This window comes from Bos mutus, chromosome 16 (genome assembly GCF_027580195.1).
Source record: "Bos mutus isolate GX-2022 chromosome 16, NWIPB_WYAK_1.1, whole genome shotgun sequence".
Classification (NCBI taxonomy): domain Eukaryota; kingdom Metazoa; phylum Chordata; class Mammalia; order Artiodactyla; family Bovidae; genus Bos; species Bos mutus.
In genome coordinates this window covers 41,017,672-41,040,370 of record NC_091632.1, presented here as the reverse complement: position 1 = coordinate 41,040,370, position 22,699 = coordinate 41,017,672, and the positions used below count along the sequence as shown (strand labels likewise).

At 51.6% G+C, this 22,699-nt stretch overlaps 1 protein-coding gene across 1 annotated transcript; it reads right to left on the bottom strand.

The window, feature by feature from the left end:
- Nucleotides 1–1,959: 1,959 nt before the first annotated feature.
- Nucleotides 1,960–18,981, bottom strand: SLC45A1 (solute carrier family 45 member 1). Its single transcript, XM_005892696.3, has 8 exons — nt 18,585–18,981; nt 17,796–17,888; nt 17,047–17,271; nt 11,936–12,678; nt 8,411–8,564; nt 6,521–6,697; nt 4,480–4,685; nt 1,960–2,341 (listed from the first exon to the last, which is right to left on the bottom strand). Exons 1-8 carry the CDS (start codon nt 18,979–18,981, stop codon nt 2,072–2,074), a joined length of 2,265 nt encoding a protein of 754 aa, XP_005892758.2. The 3' UTR covers nt 1,960–2,071.
- Nucleotides 18,982–22,699: the final 3,718 nt, after the last annotated feature.

Genomic DNA, 22,699 nt, shown 5'->3' with positions numbered 1-22,699 from the left:
AGGCATCCCACTTCCCCCTACCCAGATGCCTCGTTCCTGGACCAGGTCTCAGCAGAGAGAGGTGCTGGCTTCTTTCATCCTGTTTGCTGGATGAACAAACAGGCCCTGCAGAGAAGTTTCCTCCGTGCACCGGCCAAATGTGCTGCTGAATTGTGGGCACAGATGAGCAGCTGGAAGGGACTTCGGCCCCATCCGGGAGCTGAACCCACTGCTACCCCTGCCCCAGCTGTGCCTGCTCCGGGATCTCTCAGCCTCTCCAGCTCCAGTCCTGGTTTACATAATTCATTGGTTTTGGGTGAGGAGAGGGCATCTGCTTTACAACAGGGGTCTCTGGTGAACCCCTCCAATGTGGACAGCCATTGAGGGGAATGAGATTAAAAACAGCACTTTGAGGCACTTCTTAGCAGCCCCTTTTGGCCCAGGGGCGATCCCTGAGGCTGGCAGACTGTTTACCAGGCTGGTTTCTTCTGGGCACCCGACCACTGCTTGTCACTCCCAGGTCCCCTCCGCTCCCCTTGTTCATTGCACAGCCTCTGCTGCAGGTCCTAACTCCCAAGTAGATATGAAACTCGGTCCTTGTTGCCATACCTGGTGCTGCCACCAGGTGGCAGTGCCTCCAAAGCCCAGGCGCTATTCCTCTGGGTCCACCAGCCCCGCACCCCACACCCAACTGGCCCTAACTGGTCAGAGCAAGATGATGGGCACAGCTGCCCATAGACCAGACTCTCCTCAGAGGCTGTCAAGGGGTCAGGACCCCTGCTGCTTGTTTGGAACTTATGGCACAGATGAGTATGTCCCCCACACCATGCACTGAGGGTACGAGTAGCCTGGCCCCAGTGCAGCAGGTATAACGGTGACCGGCCACGTTCCTCCCCACTTGGTGTGCACAGCACAGGGAGAAGCGTCTTCCCGGGTGCACTAGGAAGGGGCCCAGCCAGTTAGTGGTGTCCACTGATGGAAGGATGGTGAGAAGCCCCACGGCGAAGGACCTCGACACCTGCAAGAAGTTGGTCCATCCAGGTCCATGAGCAGGCACTGGTGGGCACTGGTGGGCACTGGTGGGCACTGGTGGGTGAGGCAAGTCTGAGGGCAGGATGGGTGTTCAGTGAGGGCATCAGCTCCTGGAGGTTCCCACCTTATCGAGCACACCAACCCCATTCTCTCCAGCATAGCTCGCTCCCGACTCTGTCACCCCCTCCTCCTACTCTGCTCATGTTCTCCCAGCACTTAGAGTCATCCTCAGGCCTAGACAGGGTATTATCTGTCTCTCCTCCTCACATCAGCTCCATGGCAGCAGGGACCTCACAGCAGACCTCCAGGACCTACCACTGCCCACTCCCAGGACACTCAGTGGGTGTCTGTAGGGTGCATGTGTGGATGGATGGATGAGTGAATGGATGGGTGGATAGATGGATGATGGATGGATAGATAGATGAGTGAAGGGATGGATGAGTGGATGGATGATGGATAGATGGATGGATGAGTAGGTGGATGGATGGATGGCTGGATGGAAGGATGAGTGGATGGATGGATGAATGAATAAATTAGAGAATGAATGGATATGAGATCGTCTGACCCCAAAGCATCCTCTACTCTAATTCTGTTCTGGGAAGCAATGCACAGTTAGGCGAGGCTCTCTCCGCCCCACCCTGTAGACACTTGGGCCCAGATCCTTTTTTATTGTGGGCAGTTGTCCTGTGCACCTTAGGGTGTTTCTAGCATTCCAGGGCATCAGCACCCCCCAAGTTGTGACAACCCCAAATATCTCCAGATGTTGCCCCAAAGTCTTTGGGGCAGGGGTAGGAGTGAGAGGGGGGTTCAGGGTTGCCTCTGGTTATACGTGTATACATAAATGACTCTTACAGTCCCCTGCTAAGTCCCTATGACGAGTGGCCCAGTGCCCAGGTGACCTATTGCCCCTCAGAAGAGCCACACTAGAAACCATAGTCTCTGCTGTGGCCATTTATTGTCTTATCACATATTTACATCCCAACAGGAGACCTGTCCCGCCTCCATCCACCAGGGCCCCTTGGGTTTCCGCAGCCTGCCTGCTCCAGACTGGGGCACAAGCTCAGACATTCAGCAGGAGGGGCCGGTGCTCCTCAGTGGTGGAGGCATCACTGGGAGGGATTTCATAGACGACAAACAGCGAGGAGTACAGGCAGCCCAGGAAGGACACGAGGCTGGAGAAGTACATCACCCCGTTGGCGCTGCCCACAGCCGAGGTCAGGGGACCCAGCACCAGAGACACCAGGATCTGGGCCAGGAAGTACTGGCAGCTCAGCAGGGAGATGTCGACGCCCATTCCCCGCCGGGTGCCGTCCGCGCTGGACCCTGCGAACTGACCAGAGATGTATGTCATCCAGACCAGGCCCCCTGAGGCCCGTGACCTGGCACCCCATGCCCGACAGCTTCCTGTTTCCAGGCCCCCGGTGCAGAGGGAGTCTGGCCAAGACTTTAATATTTGTGAACAGAGATGACAACAAGAAGAGGAATCCACGACCAGCAGGTACAGCCGGGCACACAGGCTCTTCCCTGTCTCTCTCCTCTCAAGGCCGACCAGGCCACGCCCCCTCTACCCTAGCTCATCCCCTTTCTGAACCTTTGTTGCTACAATGCCTGGCACACTCAGAGACCCCCTCAGGGTCTACAGCGCCTGCTCCTCTGGCCCGTGGCCTCCACCTTGGACTTCAGGCTCCCTGCGGCCTCACCCAGCACCACACTGGGGGATGGAGGACACAGGGACTCTGAGCAGAGCCACCAAGTGGTGGCAGGAGTGACCCTACCCCCAGCTCGGGCCACCCACATCACGCAGACCATTGCTGGGTGCCACCTGGGAGCCAGCCTGGCCTGGTCCCACGACCAGATGTGGTCACCTCTGGGATGCTGCCTACCCCTCCCAGCCCCACCCAAGGCTCTGTCCCCACGGCCCAGCAAGGGGGTCTATGAATTGGCATCATGTGTGTCCTGGGGACATCATCTCGACCAGTGGGGCCATCCAGCCAGCTCCACCCTGACCCATCAAAAGCGGCCCGAGGCCCCACGTGCCCTCCCATGGGGCAGAGCCTCCCTCTACCAAGAACCGTGTATCTGGTGAAGGGGTTCTTGGGAGCTGACAAGCAGGACAGTGACACTCAGGCCACGTGCACGGGTCACAGGCCAAGGTCCCTGTGCTGCCCTGGGGGAGAGGCAGCCCTGGGGCCCAGGCCTGGGGGACGTGATGAGGTCCAGGGTTACAGGGGCTGCAGGAATGGCCAGTATCACAGTGGTCTTCAGTGCAGAGTTTTAAAATCTCAAAGTCACAGCCAAAGATCTCTGATGGGAATACTGCTTGATCACAAGAAGGAATGAGGCAGGGATTCACTCTGCACAGCATGGATGAACCTCAAAAACATGAGGCTGGGAGAAGCCAGACACAAAAGGCCACATGTGTGATTCCATGGACGTGACATGTCCAGAACAGGCCAATCCACAGAGACAGAAAGCAGATCAGTGACTATAGGGGGTTGGGGGAGGGAGGCCTGGAGGGGTGATACTTGGAGGCTTCTTTTGGCCAGAGGTGGGGGTCAGGGGGATGGGGGTGAAAGAAAGTGAAAGTCGCTCAGTCATGTCTGACTCTTTGTGACTCCATGGACTATACAGTCCATGGAATTCTCTAGGCCAGAATACTGGAGTGGGTTCCCTTCTCCAGGGGATCTTCCCAACCCAGGGTTCGAACCCAGGTCTCCTACATTGCAGGCAGATTCTTTACCAGCTGAGCCACAAGGGAAGCCCAAGAATCCTGGAGTGGGTAGCCTATCCCTTCTCCAGCAGATCTTCCCAACCCAGGAGAGCCAGGGTCTCCTGCATTGCAGGTGGATTCTTTACCAACTGAGCTATCAGGGAAGGGCAGGCTGTTTGTGACAAAAATGTTCTAGAATTGATGGCATGAGTATGCTAAAAACCACTGAATTGTATACTGGAAATGGGCGAATGGTATGGTTTTGTGCTGAATTCTTCCTCACTAAAGCTGGTAAAGGAAAATCCACCCTGAACAAAATATCAACTTTTACATAATGACGGGATCTTTTTCCTGGTTTTTCCTTTGGCCTCTGACACCACTAGGGCGTGGCTTGGTCCTGTCACTTATCCTCTTTCAGTTCCTGTCTCTCGCTCAGTGTGGACTTCTGGCATTGATTCTCATTTTTAAAAAAAAACTGTGTTCACATATTATTGACCTCGTTCACAAAGTGTCCGGTGCTCAAGGCCCAGTGCTCCCAGATGGCCCTGAAGCCTGGCAGAGGGGAACCCCAGGGGGTGGGCCTCTCCTTGCCCCTCCCTCGCCACCTCCTGAGTCCCTGTGTGGGCAGCTTCCCTCTGGGGTTTATGCTCTGCTGATGCATCCTGATAATCTTCCCCTTTGAATGCGGCCCTGGGACCCTGCTCAGGTGGAGACTCACCTGGACGCGGGGCGGAAGCCAGGAAAGCCAGGGCACTCACCTGCTTGCTCTGGTAGTAATCGCACAGCAGCGAGTAGGGCAGGGTGCACAGAGTGGAAAACAAGACCCCGTAGGTGACACAGAGGGACAGAACCACATAGAGGTTCCTGGAGAGTGTAGCGAGCCCGGTCCCCAGGCCGAAGGCCAGGTATGCGATAAAATACAGCGTCCGGACACTGAGGTGCTCCTCCAGCTTCTCCAGGATAGCTGTCAGGGGAGAGCAAGGTGAGCACAACCCAGCCGGGGCCCCGGGCACCCCCAGGCTGGCAGGTGAGCACCACCCCACCTGAACCCCGGCCACCCCCAGGCCAGCAGGCAGCTCACCCTCTACCAGAAGACCCACTCAGGGACCGGGGGGGGGGGTGGGGTTAAGGGACCACTGATGGGGTGTCCAGATGGGTGGCAGGACCCGGGGGAGCCCCGTTCACATCGGCCCAGGCCAGGCCCCCAGGTGCTGCAGCAAGTGAAGGGTCTTTGGGTAGAAAAGCCAGAGGCTCCAGAGTTTAGGGTTTAGAGCCGAGCCCTGAATTCCTGCACAAATCCTACTGCCTCTGCCTCTTTCCTAATGTGACGACCCTGACAGCCCCACCCCAGTGGGCCAGCCTTGAAGGACCCTGAGAGGCCTGGGAGCTGAGACTCCACAGGACACCCCTTGCAATGCCTTAGGGCCACTTCCCCACGTCCAGGTGCCACCAAACACCCAAGCCCCCGGGGTCTGCCACTGAGAGCCAAGAAATTCTTTCTTAATATGGTCTATCGACCCCCAAAGGTCACGGTCCCAATGGTGGGGCTGGAACTCCTTACAGGGCCCACGGTTTACAGTTCTCAGGCGGAGTCCAGCCTGCAGCCTATTTCTGTACCGCCCAGAGCTAAGACGGTTTATATATCTTCAAATGTTTAAAACAAACCCGAAGAAGATCAATAATTTGTGACATGTAAAAATTATACAAAATTCAAATCCCTGTGAATATCAGAGAAGTTTAGCCAGAATTTAGACCCACGTGGTCATCACGCCTCGTCCGCCTCAAGGATGGCCCCGAGGGGCCCCACTGGAGCCTGAAAAGCCGGAAGGCTGGTTTCTCTGGCCTTTTGCTGAAAACATGGGCAAACCCCTGAGATGAAGTTTGGGGGCTGCACTCCCCCCTCAAACTGCCCTGCCATGCCCCCACTGGGATGGCCCTGGCACCCTCAGGAATCCAGCACAGCGTCCTAGGGCCGTGGGTCACCCAGGGTCAAACCTCAGGGTCATCGCGGACTCCCTGTCCCCACTGCCCACCTCCGTGTCACTCCACCCACCTCTCTAGTCTCCCCTGCACCTCCATCCCTTCTGGACTAGCTACCACATGAACGGACATGGCAAAGACTTGAGGGGTCCGGTGGGTGGCACACCCACCTCAGGTGACCTCATGGTTTCTCCCTGGGCCCCACTTGGCCCTTGCCTGCGGGCCTGAACGCTCTGGCCAGTTGCCCCCTCAGGTCTGGACACACACCCTCCCCACATGGCCCTGCCCCTGACTGACCCCCACGATGGGCCACTGAAAACGGAGGAAAAGACAGCGCTGTCTGCCCCCAAACTGGGCTGCTGTGCCTGCAGCTGTGAAGATACAAGCTTCCTTCACTGCCTGTCCTCTCGTCACCCTCCTGGAAGACCACCACCCCTGCCGAGCCTGCCCACCTAGCCTGCCCCCCAACACCCACCAGCCTGCCCCTCTAGCCGAGCCTGCCCCCCTAGCCTGCCTCCTACACCCGCCAGCCTGCCCCACCAGCCGAGCCTGCCCCCCTAGCCTGCCCCCAACACCTCCCAGCCTGCCCCCCCAGCCGAGCCTGCCCCCCTAGCCTGCCCTCAACACCCCCCAGCCTGCCCCCACAGCCGAACCTGCCCCCCCAGTCTGCCCCTAACACCCAGCCGAGCCTGCTTCCCCCATGAGCCTGCCCCCACAACCTGCCCCTAGCATCTCCCCAGCTGAGCTTGCCCCCCCACTCCCAGCCTCCCCCACTCCGGCCGAGCCTGCCCCCGACCCCCACCCCTGCCCCACGGGTACCTGAGTAGAAGGCAGCGCTGAAGGCATAAATGCACATCCCCCAGCAGCCCACCGTGACGCCGCTGTTGTACTTCTGATACGCTTCTGATGTGTGCGGGGCCTTGGGGTCCCCTTGAAACACCACTTCGCCCATGAAGTCCGTGTAGAAGAGCAGCATCCCCTCGAAGGAGAGCCACCCTGGGGGGGACACAGGTGGTGACCGCGGGGCAGGCGCTGGCTCGCTGCCCCCCCAGCAGGTGGTTCTGAGCCACCATCAGTGCAGCACGTGAGTTTTGTCGGTTCAAAGCTTAAAGAAGGAGGGACCTCCCTGCTGGTCCAGTGGCTAAGACTCTGAGCTCCCAATGCAGGGGGCCCGGGTTCCATCCCTGGTCAGGGAACTAGGTCCCACATGCCACAGCTAAAAAAGATCCTGTGTGCCACAAGTATAGGTCCTGTGCAGTCAAAGAAGTAAATAAACATTAAAAATTATTTAAAATATTTTAATGAAATTTTTAATTGTGTAAAAATAAATATAAAAAATATTTTTTAAAATATGAAGGAATTACCTTTATCACCCAGAGATACCTCTGTTAAAATTCTGTAGGTTTCCTACCCTTCCTTTTTAAAAAATTATTTGGTTAGTTCCTTGACCAGGGTTTGAACTGAGGCCCCCTGCATTGGGAGTGTGGAGTCTTAACCACTGGACCACCCAGGAAAGTTCCCCTACTTGTCTTTTTAAAGTAAACATATATCCTTATAACACATGCCCTGTCACGAGAAGGTTTTGCATTCTGTTCTTTCTCTGAATCCTATCGCTAGGAGGAAAGTTAACCCCCACCTTCTCTGGTTTTCCACTCCCTCCTCTGCTGGGAAGAAAGAAAATGCCAGCAGGGATCCAGTCACAGGCGGGGCAGGGGGTTGCCTGCTTACCTGGGAGAAGTACCTTAGGAAGGGCAAGTGTTGATGGAAACCTAACTTGCTCTGTTACCGAAAAAACCATAGGGGTGCTTCCTCTGGTTTCCATGTCCATTTCTCTCTCATAGGGGAAGGAGGTGGTGTTTACTGGGCCTCTGGAACCCCAATAATTATCATGCACGTGTCCTATGCCATTAAATACTTTTAAAGAGCCCCATCTTAATGGCAGCAAAGTATTTCACAATGTGGACTCTCCCTGATATACTCCCCCTTCCCCCATTGCTAGGTGTTTACCCTTTTTCCCATCTCCGTCTTTGGTTGTTGTAAATCATGCTGTGATCAATGCCTCGTACAGGTTTGATTCATGATCAAACCTCTGACTACATCCTTGCAACAAATACCAAATAGGATCCCGGGATAAAGACTATGGGCATTTTTTAAGATTCTTGTCTGTTGCCAAATTGCCTTCTAGAAAGTCATTCTGCTTTACATCCCACAATTGTTTGAGAGCTTAGGTTAAAATCAGAGGGTCAACAGCCCAACAGTGAAGAGACCCTGGAGGGAATGGCAGGCTAGCTGGGGCTTCTTGGTATTCATCTGAAAGCTGAGCCTGTGAACTTGAGACCAGCCCCAGACATGTGTGTGTCTGGGTGTGTCTACATCTCGTCTCTAAGTGTCAGGGTTCCAGACTGGCTTAAGACACAAATTCCTCCAGTGGGAAAGTGATAGCCCACTTAACTGTGAGTTGCCTGAGGAGCTTTTGGTCCTGAGGATCTGGGCTCCGTGGAGACCCAGAGGACCTGGTTAATCTGGGAATGCCTGGAGCAGGCACCTCCCTGCTCCATCCCTACCTCATCCTGCCCCTGGTGGTGTCTGGGGAAGCCCAGTGGGTTGGAGAGGCCTCCGGGCATTCCTAGCCCTGGGTCAGGACCTGTGCCCCACTGCAGGGCCACCCGAGGGGGGCACGACAGGCAGGAAGCTTTGCCACGAGCTCACCCAGGAAGTGGTTGACACAGAGGTGGCGCAGTGCCCTGGGCATGTTGCAGATGGTGAAGCAGAGGTGCCTCATGGACAGCGGCTGCCCCGATGGCTCGCTGGAGCCCGTCAGCTCACTCTCGTATTTCACACCATTCAGTAAAATATTTGCCACCTGTAAGAGAAGCCCCCCAAATCCCTCATCAGGGCACTACACCTCAGCCACCCCATGTGTGCATGTTAAGCCACTCAGTCATGTCCAACTCTTTGTGACCCCACGGACAGTAGCTCACCAGGCTTCCCTGTCTTTCACCATCTCCCAGAGCTTGCTTAAACTCATATCTGTTGAGTCGGTGATGCCATCCAACCATTTCATCCTCTGTTGACTCCTTCTCCTCCTGCCCTTGATCTTTCCCAGCATCAGAGTCTTTTCTAATGTGTCAGCTCTTCGCATCAGGTGGCCAAAGTATTGGAGTTCCATGCGTGTGTGTTAAGTCGCTTCAGTCGTGTCCAACTCCTTGTGACCCCATGGACTATAGCCCGCCAGGCTCCTCTATCCATGGGATTCTCCAGGCAAGAATACTGGAGTGGATTGCCATGCCCTCCTCCAGGGGATCTTCCCAACCCAGGGCTCGAACCCGCGCCCCTTACATTCCTGCATTGGTGGGCAGGTTCTTTATCACTAGCACCACATTTTGCTTCAATGAGAAAGTGAATTAGGAACACAGACCCAGAGGCTGTGAGGGTTTGTCTTCCTGGACAGTGTGAACTGGGCACCAAACACCATCCCACTGTTCGCCGTCCACCCTGCTGAGGCCCGTGGTCTGAATGAGAGAAATGACCTTATATCATATGACTTTATGACATTTTAAGAGACATATAACGTTAGTCTCTTCAGAGTAGGGGCAGCTGAGCATGAAATCTCCCTTCGCTGTGCCTGCCTTTTGACCACAGAGGGTAAGCTTGCCCAACGTGAAATACATTTGAAAGAAAAGAAATACGGATTGGCTTAAATTCAGACATTATGAAGTCCCAACTCTTCCAGAAGAGAGGATGTAAAAGACTGATTTCAACATGACGGGTGGATGCCTGTCTACATGGGGGCTTAGGGGGGCCCAGGGAGCCCAGGTTGGGAGCTGGGTACCCAGACAGCCCCACATCACCAGCAGTGAAACAGGGACAAGTGGGTTCAGGGCAATGCTCCAGGGACAAATACACTCACGGCTCCGTTTGCAGCCTCTTCGCAGAAGGACAAGCCCCCCTTGGGGCTGGAGGTGAAGACACCAGCCAGGTGAGCTGTTGGCCCTGGGAGGTACACATCCCGAGCGAAGAAAAGGTACCTTACTGTGGGCCCACGCAGGAGCTTGTGCTGGGAGGGGGCGGGGGTGCACCTGGATGCTCCAGGTGGAAGAATGAAAAGGAAGGAAACAGCCCACAATGCCAGTTCTGAGGGCAGCCGCTGCGCCAACAGAGCTTGTCACCCATAACTGCTGGAGCAAGACTTCACCTGACACCCCGTCCCCACTGAGCCCAGATGTATTCACACTAAGCTCATGATTTTTACTTTCCTGCCAGAACTGATTTGAAGATGGAATGTTTTAAAAGGACGAAAAAGAGACTTTCCACTAGAACTTAAGAACTGTATCCAGAAGCCAGGTGGGGTTTGGGGCAACTGGATAGAATGGCCCGGTACTGCCAAAGGGCCTGATGAACTGCTATCAGGTCACCAAGAGTGAGCATGACACGCCCCTGACCTGAGCACTTAAGAGAAATCGCTTCCCTCTGCCAATGATGGGTTTCTTCCAGTGACTTTCAGTGCTTCAGACCCTTTCTGGATCAGAGCGGGCAGACACCGCCCACCGGGGCCCGGACACTTCTCAGCAGGACGGGCACCCACCTGCGCAGAGCGCTTCCTTGAGGTGGGATGGCATTAAGTTTAAGATACAATAAAGAAGGCCCAAGGATTGACTCTCGGTCATGCAAAGGAGGTGCGTCAAACTTCAGAATTTAACAGCATAGGTAATGTGAGAGGCTACCTCCCAGCATCTCTGGTGGGCCTCCTACAAGATCAGGTGTCTTCTCAAGCACAGGGTCAGGGGGCATGCCTGACTGAGACGAGGCTGGCACTTCCAGTCACATGGGCAATTGTATTCAAGGGATGTGTGCAGGTCACTTGCTTCAGCACTGCCCTCCTGGGGGCCTGTGCAGGTTAATTTCTGCTCAGGAAACTCCATCCCCTGGGTTCCCTAAGGGCAGGGGGGGGGGGCCCACAGGGCCCTCACATTTACTTTAAAAGGAGAGAATAACTCTCTCTTTTTAAGTCTTGATTGAATTTGTTACAATATTGCTTCTGTTTTAATTTTTGGTTTTCATTTTAGGATCCCACATGCCTCCTAGCTCACCCATCAGGGATTTAAACCCACAACACCTTCATTGAAAGGCGAAGTCTTAACCACTGGACCACCAGGGAAGTCCTAAGAATAATTCTCTTTAATGTATTATTCTTTACAGCATCAGACTTTACTTTCACCACCAGACACAGCCACAACTGACGTCCTTTCCTCTTTGGCCCAGCCGCTTCATTCTTTCTGTGCTATTCGCGGCTGCCCTCTGTTCTTCCCCAGTAGCATACCGGGCACCTTCCCACCTTAGGGGCTCATCTTCCGGTATTGCATCTTTTTGTCTTTTCATACTGCTCATGGGGTTCTCACAGCAAGAATACTGGAGTGGTTTGTCATTCCTTCCTCCAGCGGACCACGTTTTGTCAGAACTCTTCACTGTAACCTGTCTGTCTTGGGTGGCCCTGCATGGTATGACTCATAGCTTCATTGAGTTACAGAAGCCCCTTTGCTGTGGCAAGGCTGTAATCTTCTTCTTGGTCATGGACTCTGAAAATGGCTAAAATCCCACATATTGGCTGGTGGCCTTGCAGCCAAATCCCTCATACAACACAGACAGCCTTCCAGAAGTTTCTCCACTTTTCCGGAACATTCCGGCACCCTTTGGGATCCAGAGGGTTGACAGCCTCCCGGCTGGCCGGTTAAGGTTGCCCACCCAGGGAGGCCCCAGAAACAGCCACCAGGGTTTGCCTTTTGTTTCCGTCCTGTAGGAAGCCTGGGCACATTGCCATGGGCGCACATGGCCAAAGTGAGCTGGATGTGGTGGGGAAAAGACTAGAAATGACGGCAGCACATATGATGCTGAACTCACGGAACCACCTCTGGGCAAACATAAGGGTGTTTGAAAGAGCTGCCCCTTTGCTGTGGCCAGTTTCTTAGAGTGCTGCAGAGACCCTGAGTGTGCCTGGGCTCACATGGGCCCCAAAATCTCCGCACCGACTGAATGAAGAGCATGAGGTTACTGGGGCTGGGTGTGTCCTTGAGGCCCATCCATTAGACCCAAGTCTTTCCTGATTGGTTCACCCGGATGGGCCGCGAATTTCCTTCCAGGTCATCTATCTAACTGAAGAGGGGGGCCATGTGCATGGCGTCCTCTGACCCCTGGCTCCTCCCCCCATCACGCCCCAGCCCCGACGTTTGCTTTTACCTGTTGACTGAAGGTCACGTTCCTTCTCCGGCTGGTGTCTGGGCCGCTTCCTCCGGCCGCATCCGGGATGGCCAAGGTCTGGGGTCTCTTCAGGATCCCGGCCGACCGTGGCTTGGAGGTGTCCAGGGAGCCCACCCTCAGCACGTCCCCGTCGGGGCCGGCAGCCAGGGTGACATCCCGCCGGTCCCCAAGGCCGCGGTCCTGGCGGTAGAAGCCGTCAGGGGCCCGGGGGAAGCTAACGCTGATGGCCTGCCTTGGGAGGCTGCCGGGGATGGCCAGGTAGCTGTCATGGCCGCCCGTGAAGCAGTCGATGAGGACACTGTCGATGTTGGACGTGGCAAAGGACGAGGCAAACTCGTTGATGCCCGTCAGGGAGCTGTCTCTGCTGATGAAGCTGCCGTACTTGGGCGTGAGGGGGCTAAGCGGGGAGATGGGGCTGGAGAAGCTGGCATAAAGGCTGGGGCCTGGGGGTGGGCAAGGGACGGTCTGGCCGGCACCCTCCTCACACAGGACAGGCGGGGATGGAGGCAGTGGGAGGCTGGGGCTCTTCATGGCTGGCTTCTTCTCGCCTGGGGGCCGCAGGGGTCTCTCGGGGATGCTGACCAGGGTCAGGACAGTGGTAATGCTCAGGATGACAGCTGTGAAGATGTAGATGACCCGCAGCTGCCCACCCAGGGCTCTCCCGAAGCTGGTTTTATCCCAGTGGATCCCCCCGACCACGTATCCAAACCCTCCTCCGAGACCTGGGGAGAAAATCAACGGTCAAGTTTCCTCATGGGTTAGGGAAGAAAGCCTCCAAGAAGGTGCTCCCTTCCTTACTCAACTTGAAAAATCCACTCCAAGGACCTGGATGGATTATCTGTCCCATCTACACTGCAAAGAAAAGAAGAAGAAAATGGCTGGGGGGCGGTCCTGGTTGCCTGCACTCAAGGGTCATCTGCCGGGGCATGATGACCACCTGCCCTCGTCTGTTGCCTCTGCACACAGCGTTTTAGGAAGATCAGAAGTGAGTGTTGACTCCGGGTCACCTCTCCCCCTGAGGTCCCACTCCTCCCCCAGCTCCAGGACCATGTAAACTTGGAGACCTGGTCCCAGCACAGACCACGGCACGTGTGCACACGGGAATTCCAGGGGCCACCCTGGTCTTGCTTATCTGATGACATCATCCTCAGGCATGCCCACCATTAAGAGTCGCCCCTAATGGGTCTCCTCTGCTGGCAGCGGTCCAGGCCCTGGAGCCTCTGGGGAACAGCAAGGCTGCAGGGATCTAGTCCTTTCCTCTGATCTCCCTCACCGATTCCACGGCCCTGGGGACCCAGCAAATGGTCAATGTTTCACGCAACACAACGTAAAAATGTGGTTGAAGTCACATTGCCCCCAGCCAGCAGCAATGGATATTCTCACCTTCAGAAAGTGCTGTTTGCCCCAGCCCACCTCTGGGTTTCCAAAGATGTGCCCTCTGACTTTGAGTCCAGCTGTATTTTGACCAGGCTACTGGTTTACTCCTGGCGATGCACAGGACCCTGCATCAGACCATCATGTGTCCTGGGCTACCCTCTGAGTGGGGAGACCCAGCCACATCAGGGGTCTGCCTTCTAGACAGAATCTCAGACATGAGTTTGAACAAGCTCCGGGAGTTGGTGATGGACAGGGAAGCCTGGCATGCTGCAGTCTATGGGGTCACAAAAATCCTGAGCAACTGAACTGACTGAGGTTTATCCACCTCTCTACAAATGACCCAATTTCATTCTCCCTTTATTATTCTTAACTTCCCACATTTATGGTCCTAACTAGCTTCCTCTCACCCCTTCTGAAGACATAGTTGCAGATTTGTGACCCTTAATCAAGGTCAGATTTGTGAGAACTTAATTTTTTAAAAAATAATCAAAGGGACACATCTGCACAGCTAAGGAACCACACACCAACTCAACAGCAAAGAAACAAACAGCCCGATTCAAACAGTGGGCAAAGGACTTGAATAGACATTCATAGACATGATCTGTGAATGGCCAATAAGCACATGAAAAGATGCTTAATATGACCGATCATTAGGGAAATGCAACTCAGAGCCACAATGAGATATTACTTCACATCCATCAGGATGGCCACTATTAAAACAACTTTTTAAAACCCAGAAAACAATAAGTTGGCAAGAAAGCGGAGAAATTAGAACCCTTGTGCAGTGTTGGTGGAGATGTAAAATGGTGCAGCTCTTGTGGAAAATAGTATGAAATTCCTCAAAAAATTAAACATAGAACTATTGTCTGACCCAGCAATTCCATGTCTGTGTCTAGGCCCCAAAAGAACTAAAAGCAGGATCTTGAAGAAATATTTATACATTCATGTTCATAGCAGCATTATTCACAACAGCTAAATTATTGAAGTAACCAGAGTCCATCAGAGGATGAATGGGTAAGCAAAGTGTGGTCTATGAATGCAACGAAACACTGTTCTGTCTTAAAAAGTAGGGAATTCTAACATACAGCACAACATGGGTGAACCTTAAGGACACTACACTCCGTGAAATAAGACCATCACCAAGACAAATTTGATTCCACTCACAGGAGTTACTTCAAGTAGTCAAATTCATAGAGAGAGAAAGTAGAATGGTGGCTGCCAGCGGCTGGGGAGAGGGGAGATTGGAGAATTATTACTTAATGGTCATGAGTTGGTTTTACAAGATGAGACCGTTATGGGGATGGATGGTGGTGATGATGACCCCACAGTGTGAGAGTATCACAGAACCACACACTTAAAAATGGCTAAAATGGTAGATTTTATGTTACTTGTATTCCAACATAACTTTTAAAAAGGAAAGAAAAAAAAATCAGACATGTAGAGATCTTCCTGTGCTTACAACAGGATTAAATCCTGATAAGTCCATCATAAGTTGAAAATATCATGGGCTGAAACAAAATGCACTTAATACATACTCATATATCAAATAGACAACCAGCAAGGATCTACTGTGCAGCACGAGGAACTATACTCCAATATATATAGTCACTAAGTCGAGTCCATTTCTTTTGCGACTCCATGGATGGTAGCCTGCCAGGCTCCCCTGTCCATTTTCCTGGAATTCTCCAGGAATGAATATTGGAGTGAGTTGCCATTCCCTTCTCCAGGGGATCTTCCTGACCCAGGGATCAAACCCAAGTCTTCTGCTTGGCAGGGGGTTCTTTACTGCTGAGCCACCTGGGAAGCCTATATGTATGTATCTCAGCCTCTTAGTTGTACATCTGAAAGTAACACAACATTGCAAATCAACTATACTTCAGATTTTTTAAAAAGGAGGAAAAAACGCACTGAATACACCTAACCTACTAAATACCATCACTTAGCCCCACCCACTGTAAACATGCTCAGATGATTTCCATTAACCTGCAGTTGGGCATCTAACACAAAGCTTATTTTATAATAAAGTGCTGACTATCTCACATAACTGATTGAAGACTGTCCTGAAAGCAAAAAACAGATCAGTTGTAAGTGTAGGGATGTCAAACCTTAGTGGTGGCTGCCGCTGCCCAGCATCATGGGAGAGGCGTGTGTGCATGCTAAGTCGCTTCAGTTGTGTAGACTCTTTCCTGCCAGGCTCCTCTGTCCATGGGGATTCTCCAGGCAAGAATACTGGAGTGGGCTGCCATGCCCTTCTCCAGGGGATCTTCCCGACCCAGGGATTGAACACCCACCTCTTATGTCTCCTGCATTAGCAGGCAGAACCTGGAAATCCCCATGAGAGAGGACTGGACTGCTTATCAGTAGCTTGGGAACAGAGCAAAATCTAAACGCTTTTGTCAAAGGCAAAAAGTCGTAAGTCAAGCCATCATAAGTTGGGGTAAAAAGGTTTATACACACACATGTATGCACATATATATATATGTATGTATGTAACGTAAAAAATGAATTCCTTCTTCTGACCTTCCAAACCCTGCCTGCCTGGATCCATGCAGAAGCTCCCTGGGCCCACACGCATACAGTAGTGTAAAGAGAGAGTGATAAACAACTGCATTTTCTAGAAAAAGCAACTGAGGCTTGCAGAGGTCAAGCAGTTACCCAAAGTCCCACCATGAACAGGAGGAAAAACACAAACCTGATTCAGGATTTCAGCCCCCAGAGCTCAGACTTTCTAACTGCTGGGCCACCCAGTCTCTTCATACAGGCTCCCCACGTGTGACAACTTGCCCTTGATTTTTAGAAATCTTTTCCATCACTATTTTATTTTTTTGGCTGTGCCACAAGGCTTTCAGCATCTTAGTTCCCTGACCAGGGATGTGAGTTCAAGGTTAATGCATCAGTGATATATACAAAATAAGGTGTCTTTAGACAGAAACACATAAAACAAGGTTATGTATTGATCCATTGACCAAAATGATGTGATTGGAGGTTTGCAGGAAACTAACCCTGTATGTCTCCATGGGGATTTGGGGTTGGCTAATTCAGGACTTATGGCACTTTTGTAGGACGTAACTACACGAACAACAAGAACCAACGCTATATAATAATATCTACACACAGCTATATACACACATATTCATACACACCTACATACATACTTGTATGCATATATATCAACAATATCGTCCATTAAAAATAACGAAATAATGCCACGCACAGCAACATGAATGGACCTGGAGACGACCATACTAAGAGCAAAACAAATATCATATGATCTCACTTATATGTGGAGTCTAAAAAAAATGATAACAAATGAACTTATTCACAAAACAGAAACAGACCTACAGACATAGAGAACAAATGTGTGGCTACCTAAGCAGGGAGGAGACGGGGGAGGGAGAGATCAGCATTTGGGGTTAACGTGTACTCACTCCTATACATTAAACAGATGACGCTAAGGACCCACTGTATAGCACAGGGAACTACACGCATATCGTAATAACTATAAGGGAAAAGAATCTGCAAAGGAATGTATATTTTATCTATATCTATAGTATATATAACTGAGTCACTTTGCTGCACCCCTGAAAATAACACGACATTGTAAATCAACTATACAATGAAATATAGATATGATGTATACATCCGATGTGTGTATTATTGATACCTGTGGTTTGAGAGATGCACTTTCAATCACTTCCCTGCTCCCCCCTTACCTGCCAGGAGGGCGTGGATGTTCAGGCCCCGGTCCTGGTCGGCTGGGCTGCACACGTCCATCATGTACGCGTGGCTAGGGTTGTCGGCCGAGTCCGCGCTGAAGTCCATCAGCACCACGCCGCACACGGTGAGAAGGATGCCCCACTTATGGTCGCTGGCCGTGTCGGCCAGCGCCGTCCCAATGTCCCTGCCATTGAGCAACAGCGAGAGGCCCAGAAGCGCCCCTGGGGATGGAGAACAGAGTCACCCGGGGAATGCAGACTTGCTGGCCCCGGCAGCCACCACTTAAGGCTAGAATCTTGAGGGCCCCAAGAATTCCTTCTTAATCAAACCTCAAACAGAGCGCTTAGATCAGGGTTTTTATTCCATCAAGCATAGCTGAAACGATAGAGAAGACTTTATTAACTCTCTCTTTTTATTTTTTTTGCTGAGCTGCGTGGCTTTTGGGATCCCAGTTCCCCGCTCAGGGATTGAACCCTGGCCACAGCGGTGAAAGCCTGGAACCCTAACCACTAGCCACCAGGGGAACTCCTCTATTAACTTGTTTTAGAAACATGTTCAGAGAGACTTCCACAGTTAACCAGGGCCAGGTTAAAGGGTGCTCCCAGCTCCCACACCAGTGATGTGAGCTGGATTATTGATTTTGGTCAATACTCTTTCAGATTTTCCCAAGAGAAAGCAGTTGGGGCCTTTTTTAAAAAAAATTCTTTCTTTCTTTCCATTTTATTTCCATGCCAAAACAACAGACCTATAGCCAGGACAAGAATGAAGGGGCGTCTCCTTCCAAACCTTGAGGTACATCGGTCACTCCAAGCACCCAACAGAGGCTGCAGTAGGAATCCTGAAACAGAGAAGGTCAGCGGTCAATGCTGGGGTCCCTCCCCAGAGTCCTGAAACACTTGCATTCACCCATCTCCAGGGCATCTAAAGAATCAGATGATGAAACTCCGAGCCAGCAACAAAACCCTAAGCGAGAAAACAAAAGATAGACTCTTGGAATCACTAAGCTTCTCCTTAAATTTTCTACTCAAGCCCCCATGAGGCATAGAGTTGCCATGACCTCCTTGGGAATCCGAGAAAGTGCAGGGTCTCCTAGATCCAAACTACCCCCCGCTGTATTGCTTGGGCCCTCCAGTGACAGCCTGGAGTCTACATGGTACCACATCCTCTATCTGATTCAGATAAAATTGCTTAAAAGATGGGGTCTGACCAGCCATACCTGGGTTTTCTAGCGGGTGTGCATGCTCAGTCGCTCAGTTGTGTTTGACTCTGAAATCCTATGGACTGTAGCCCACCAGGCTCCTCCGTCCATGGGATTCTCCAGGCAAGAATACTGGAGTGGGGTGTCATTCCCTTCTCCAGGGGATCTTCCCGACCCAGGGATGGAACCTGAGTCTCCTGCATTGGCAGGGGGATTCTTTACCTAGAGCCCCACACAACTGAGTGGGCTCAACTTTGGCTCCTCTCTTGTCCCCCAGTGAGGTTTCTGGAAGCTTCTAGGGAGGCTTCGGAGGCCGGCAGTCTGTGCAGGACTCACCGAGGATGGGGCTGATGAACCACACGAGGCTGTAGAGCTGGTCGGGCAGGCCCATCTGCAGCAACACGGGGGTCACGTAGGCCGTCTCCATGGCGTAGCTGAACTCGATGCCGAAGAGGACGGAGCCGTTGAACAGCAGCTCCCGGAAGGACCTCTGGGGGTGCAGGTCCCCAAAGTCCACCAGCTCGATTGGGCAGGGGGTGTTGGGGGGCGGGGGTGGTGAGGGCCGGATGCATTTCCTCCTCTTGGGGTGTCGTTTGAAATTGTTGGCCCGGTGGCTGATGTGCTGGGTCACGGACCCTGAGTAGCCGGTGACCGGGGGCCTCCAGAAGTCCTGGGGGGCCAAGGCGGGGAAGAGGGCCTCTCCCGGAGGGGCGCTGCTGGCCGGGGGGATCATCGTAGGGGGGGCCGGTGGGTGCTCCTGTGGGGAAAGCCCAGTCAGGGGCAGCCGTCACCTGCAGGGCCTCTACTATCAGAGCGAGTTTATCCGGGTGGCTCTGCCTTCATCCCCCGGGGCCCTGCTACTCTGTCCACGTGGGAACGGAGTTCACACGGGGGCCCCTGAGAGACAACACTGAGCCCCCAGAGTGGAGCCTTCAGTGTGGACGGCGCTCCTGGACTTGGCTTTCACATCAGGGCAGCCTACCTTCCCAAGGGGACAAGAGTTGGTCCTTCAGGTCCTTTAGCTTGTCCCCAAGCTACAACTCAAAGGGACAGTTCCCCAAACAGGCTCCACCAGGAGGGTCCGGCAAAGAACCAGGAGGAATGGGGGCCACCAACAGCCTGTGGCTGTTCTCAGGCCCCAAAGGACATGGGGCTCTTCTAGGACCTGTGGCTAATTTTGCCCTCCCCTGCAGGCCCCAGGGGAGCAGAGAAGGGTGACCAGGCACCCTGCGGGGGGAGGCAGGGAGAAGGACCCGTGGGCACCCTGAGTGATAGTACATGGTGAGGGGACAGCCCCTCCATCTCAGGATGGAGGGCCACAGTAGGTACCCTCCCTAAGACCCGGGTTTATGGTTCTAAACTATCCTAAACCAAGGATCTGAACCTAAGAGGAGCTGTCTGAGTTTAACTCAAGTCTTTTCCTTTTACACCAACTGGACAAATGAATTTTCAGTTGAGCCAGGAGAACTGAGATTTTTGCAGTGTTTGAAAATGTTCTCTTTAAAGAAATAAACAGAACTTCCTGAATCCTGCATGTCACAGACAACACACTGAATAGGAATACAGTTTACAAAAAAAGAAAATGAGCAACAAGAAGAATTTGGGAGGGTGAGAAATAGATTTTCCTCCATCCTTAAGCTATTTTTTTTGAGGAATTGTGTAACGCCCTCAGCCTCAGCAGAGAATTAGCAGGCTTGCGGACCTTACAGACTTTCCCACCCACTCTGTCCCCTACCCCCACCCCCCGGGGTTTGCAATCTGCACCCCTGGGCATCCAACAGTTTCCACTGCTTAGAAATTAATCTAGATTGTAAATATTACAGGAATAGATTCTAGCTGGTTGACCTGTGTGTTTTAGCCAACGTCAATTTTACTAAGAACAGGGAGAGGAAAGCTGCTAAGATCAGAGGGAAAGAGACAGATAAAAACACAAGAGGGGGACATCCTGGATTGGGGTTGACCTCTCTGACGTAGCCCACTCCATCTGCCTCACAAAAAAGCAATGCCTGTTTCATTTAAAACACACACACACACACACACACACACACAAAACAACTTTTTGGCCTCAAGGCATGTGGGATCTTAGTTCCCTGACCAGGGACTGAACCCGTGCCCCTGCAGTGGAAGGGTAGAACCTTAACCACTGAACCACCAGGGAAGTGCCCTTAAGTTTGCCTTGGAATCCTTCCTGAGAAGTAGGCCCCAAACCTGAGATATCATTCCCAACATTGATAGGTTTCCTAACAAGAACTCTTGTTATTTACCAAAATAAACAGTAGAGGCTTTCTTTCAAAATAGTTTTTAAGCTTTAGAAATGAGGCCCTTATTTCTGACTTTAACTTACCATATGCCCTCTGTCAAACTCTTGCTAGTCAATAACTTCTTTATGAATCACTCTGAAATCTCTTGTTATGTCAGATTTGCACCCCAAACTCCTCCCAACCTATCCTGCCCACTTGGGGATTGTCTTCCTTCTCTTCAGAAGACACCATGATAGAAATGTTTTGTTCTATAGATGTCCCAGCAGGATTCAGAACATCATATTAATCCAACAAACAATCCATCCACCAATCCATCCATCCACTTATCCATCCCCTCTTCCATCCATCCATTCATTCATCCTCCCTTTCTTCCTTCCATCATTCATCCTCCCTTTCTTCCTTCCATCCATCCATCCATCCATCCATTTATCCATCCTCTCTTTCATCCATTCATCTATCCAGCAATCCAATCATCCATCCAATCCATCCTTTGATCTACTTGCCCACCTACCTTCCTATCTTACCATTTGGCTGAGTACTGAATACCAACACAGTGAATTTATAAAGATAAAAGAAAGATATAGTTCTTGCCCTCAAGTTAGATAAAAGAGTGGAGGAAACACATTCTAAGCAGTGGGTTTCATCCATGAAAAGGAGCTCTGTGCACCAGCTGGGCACAGTGGTGGTCTGATGGTGAAACCCATCAAGCAGGGATTAGCTGATCAGCAAGATCTGGTAGGAGGTGGATTTCACACCAAGGTGACAGGGAATGACATAACCAGTCTGCTCTCATTTCTAGAAAAGGCTTATCTCATGACCTTAAGAAAAATCCCACGCTCTTTTCTACAGTAAGAGCAGAGGTACCTAAGAACTATGTAGACAAGTAATACTGCATTAAAAACATAATCCATTTAGGAAGATTAAGTCAAGATTAAAAAAAAAAATTTTAACCAAGCATCTTGTTTATGTTCCTTACAGGTGTCACTCAGGCCCTTGTAAATAGTAAATACTCCAGAAAAATTGGTTGGTCTTGCCTTAAAGAAAACCAGGTGGTTGTTAGCTATCCCTGGAGCTTCGTTCATTAAGATGACAGAAATATGGTACTGATGAGCCTGTTTGTAGGGCAGCACTGGAGACAGAGAACAGACTTACGGACAAGGGCAGTGTGGGAGGAAGGAGAGGGTGGCAGAGGACCTGCTGGAACACTGAAGACTGTCTCCTTAGAAGTCAGAGGAAGACCTTAGCCCAGGTGTGTTAAAGACTTCACCTGACTCCGGCTGTCTGGTCACAGCCTCACACCTGCCTCGCTGGCTAACTCCTCTGCCTCTCCTCCTGCCCCTGCAGGCACATGACACCTCTCTTGGCTGTTGGTATTTTACCCCCATAAAGTGAACTTCAGTGAAAATATATTAGAAATCCTTTCATTTTAGAATGAAAGACCATGAGCCCAGTTTGGAAGAATTTTAGCCTTACATGCATAGGGTAGAAGTATTTTTTTGAAAAGGGGAAACTTTGTGACCCTCTTAAAATGGACAGAGGAGCCTGATGGGTTACAGTCCATGGAGTCACAAACAGTTGGACCTGACTGAGCACACATGCTTAAAATGGGCTACCTAAATACCCCATGTCTCTACCTGTGATGTGACAGTTTCACCATCACCTGCCCACCACCTCCAGCTTTAAAACACAGCCTGCAGTCTGTCCTCACAAAAGGGAGACCCCCCTCCCCCACCCTACTCTCCTCCTCCCTCATCTAAGTCAGAATTAAACCTGAACTTGAAAAAAGTCTTCATTATGGATTCATTTTCAAGTTTCAGGTTTACCACTTTTATTTTAAAATACATATATTAAAAGTTGCCTGTGAAAGCTTATTCTAAAGTAAAGTGAAGTGGCTCAGTCGTGTCTTTGCAACCCCACAGACTGTAGCCTCCCAGGCTTCTCCATCCGTGGGATTTTCCAGGCAAGAGTACTGGAGAAGCTTGCCATTTCCTTCTCCAGGGCATCTTCCTGACCCAGGGATTGAACCCAGGTCTCTAGCATTGTAGGCAGATGCTTTACCCTCTGAGCCACCAGGGAAGCCCAAGCTTATTCTAAGGACTGTTGAAAACTCATTTAAAAAAATTTCATTTTTTAATGTTATTAAAAAATGAAAGTAAAATGTAAACTAGAAAATGGAATTTTAATACACTA

Excerpts from the sequence above, each read along its gene's own strand:
- SLC45A1 (XM_005892696.3), bottom strand. The coding sequence starts at position 18,981 with ATGATCCCCCCGGCCAGCAGCGCCCCTCCGGGAGAGGCCCTCTTCCCC. Across the intron at positions 17,272-17,795 it reads CATTCTTGTCCTGGCTATAG|GGGCGCTTCTGGGCCTCTCG; the intron begins GTCTGTTGTTTT and ends CTCCATCCCCAG. Across the intron at positions 8,565-11,935 it reads ACGTGACCTTCAGTCAACAG|GTGGCAAATATTTTACTGAA; the intron begins GTAAAAGCAAAC and ends CTTCTCTTACAG.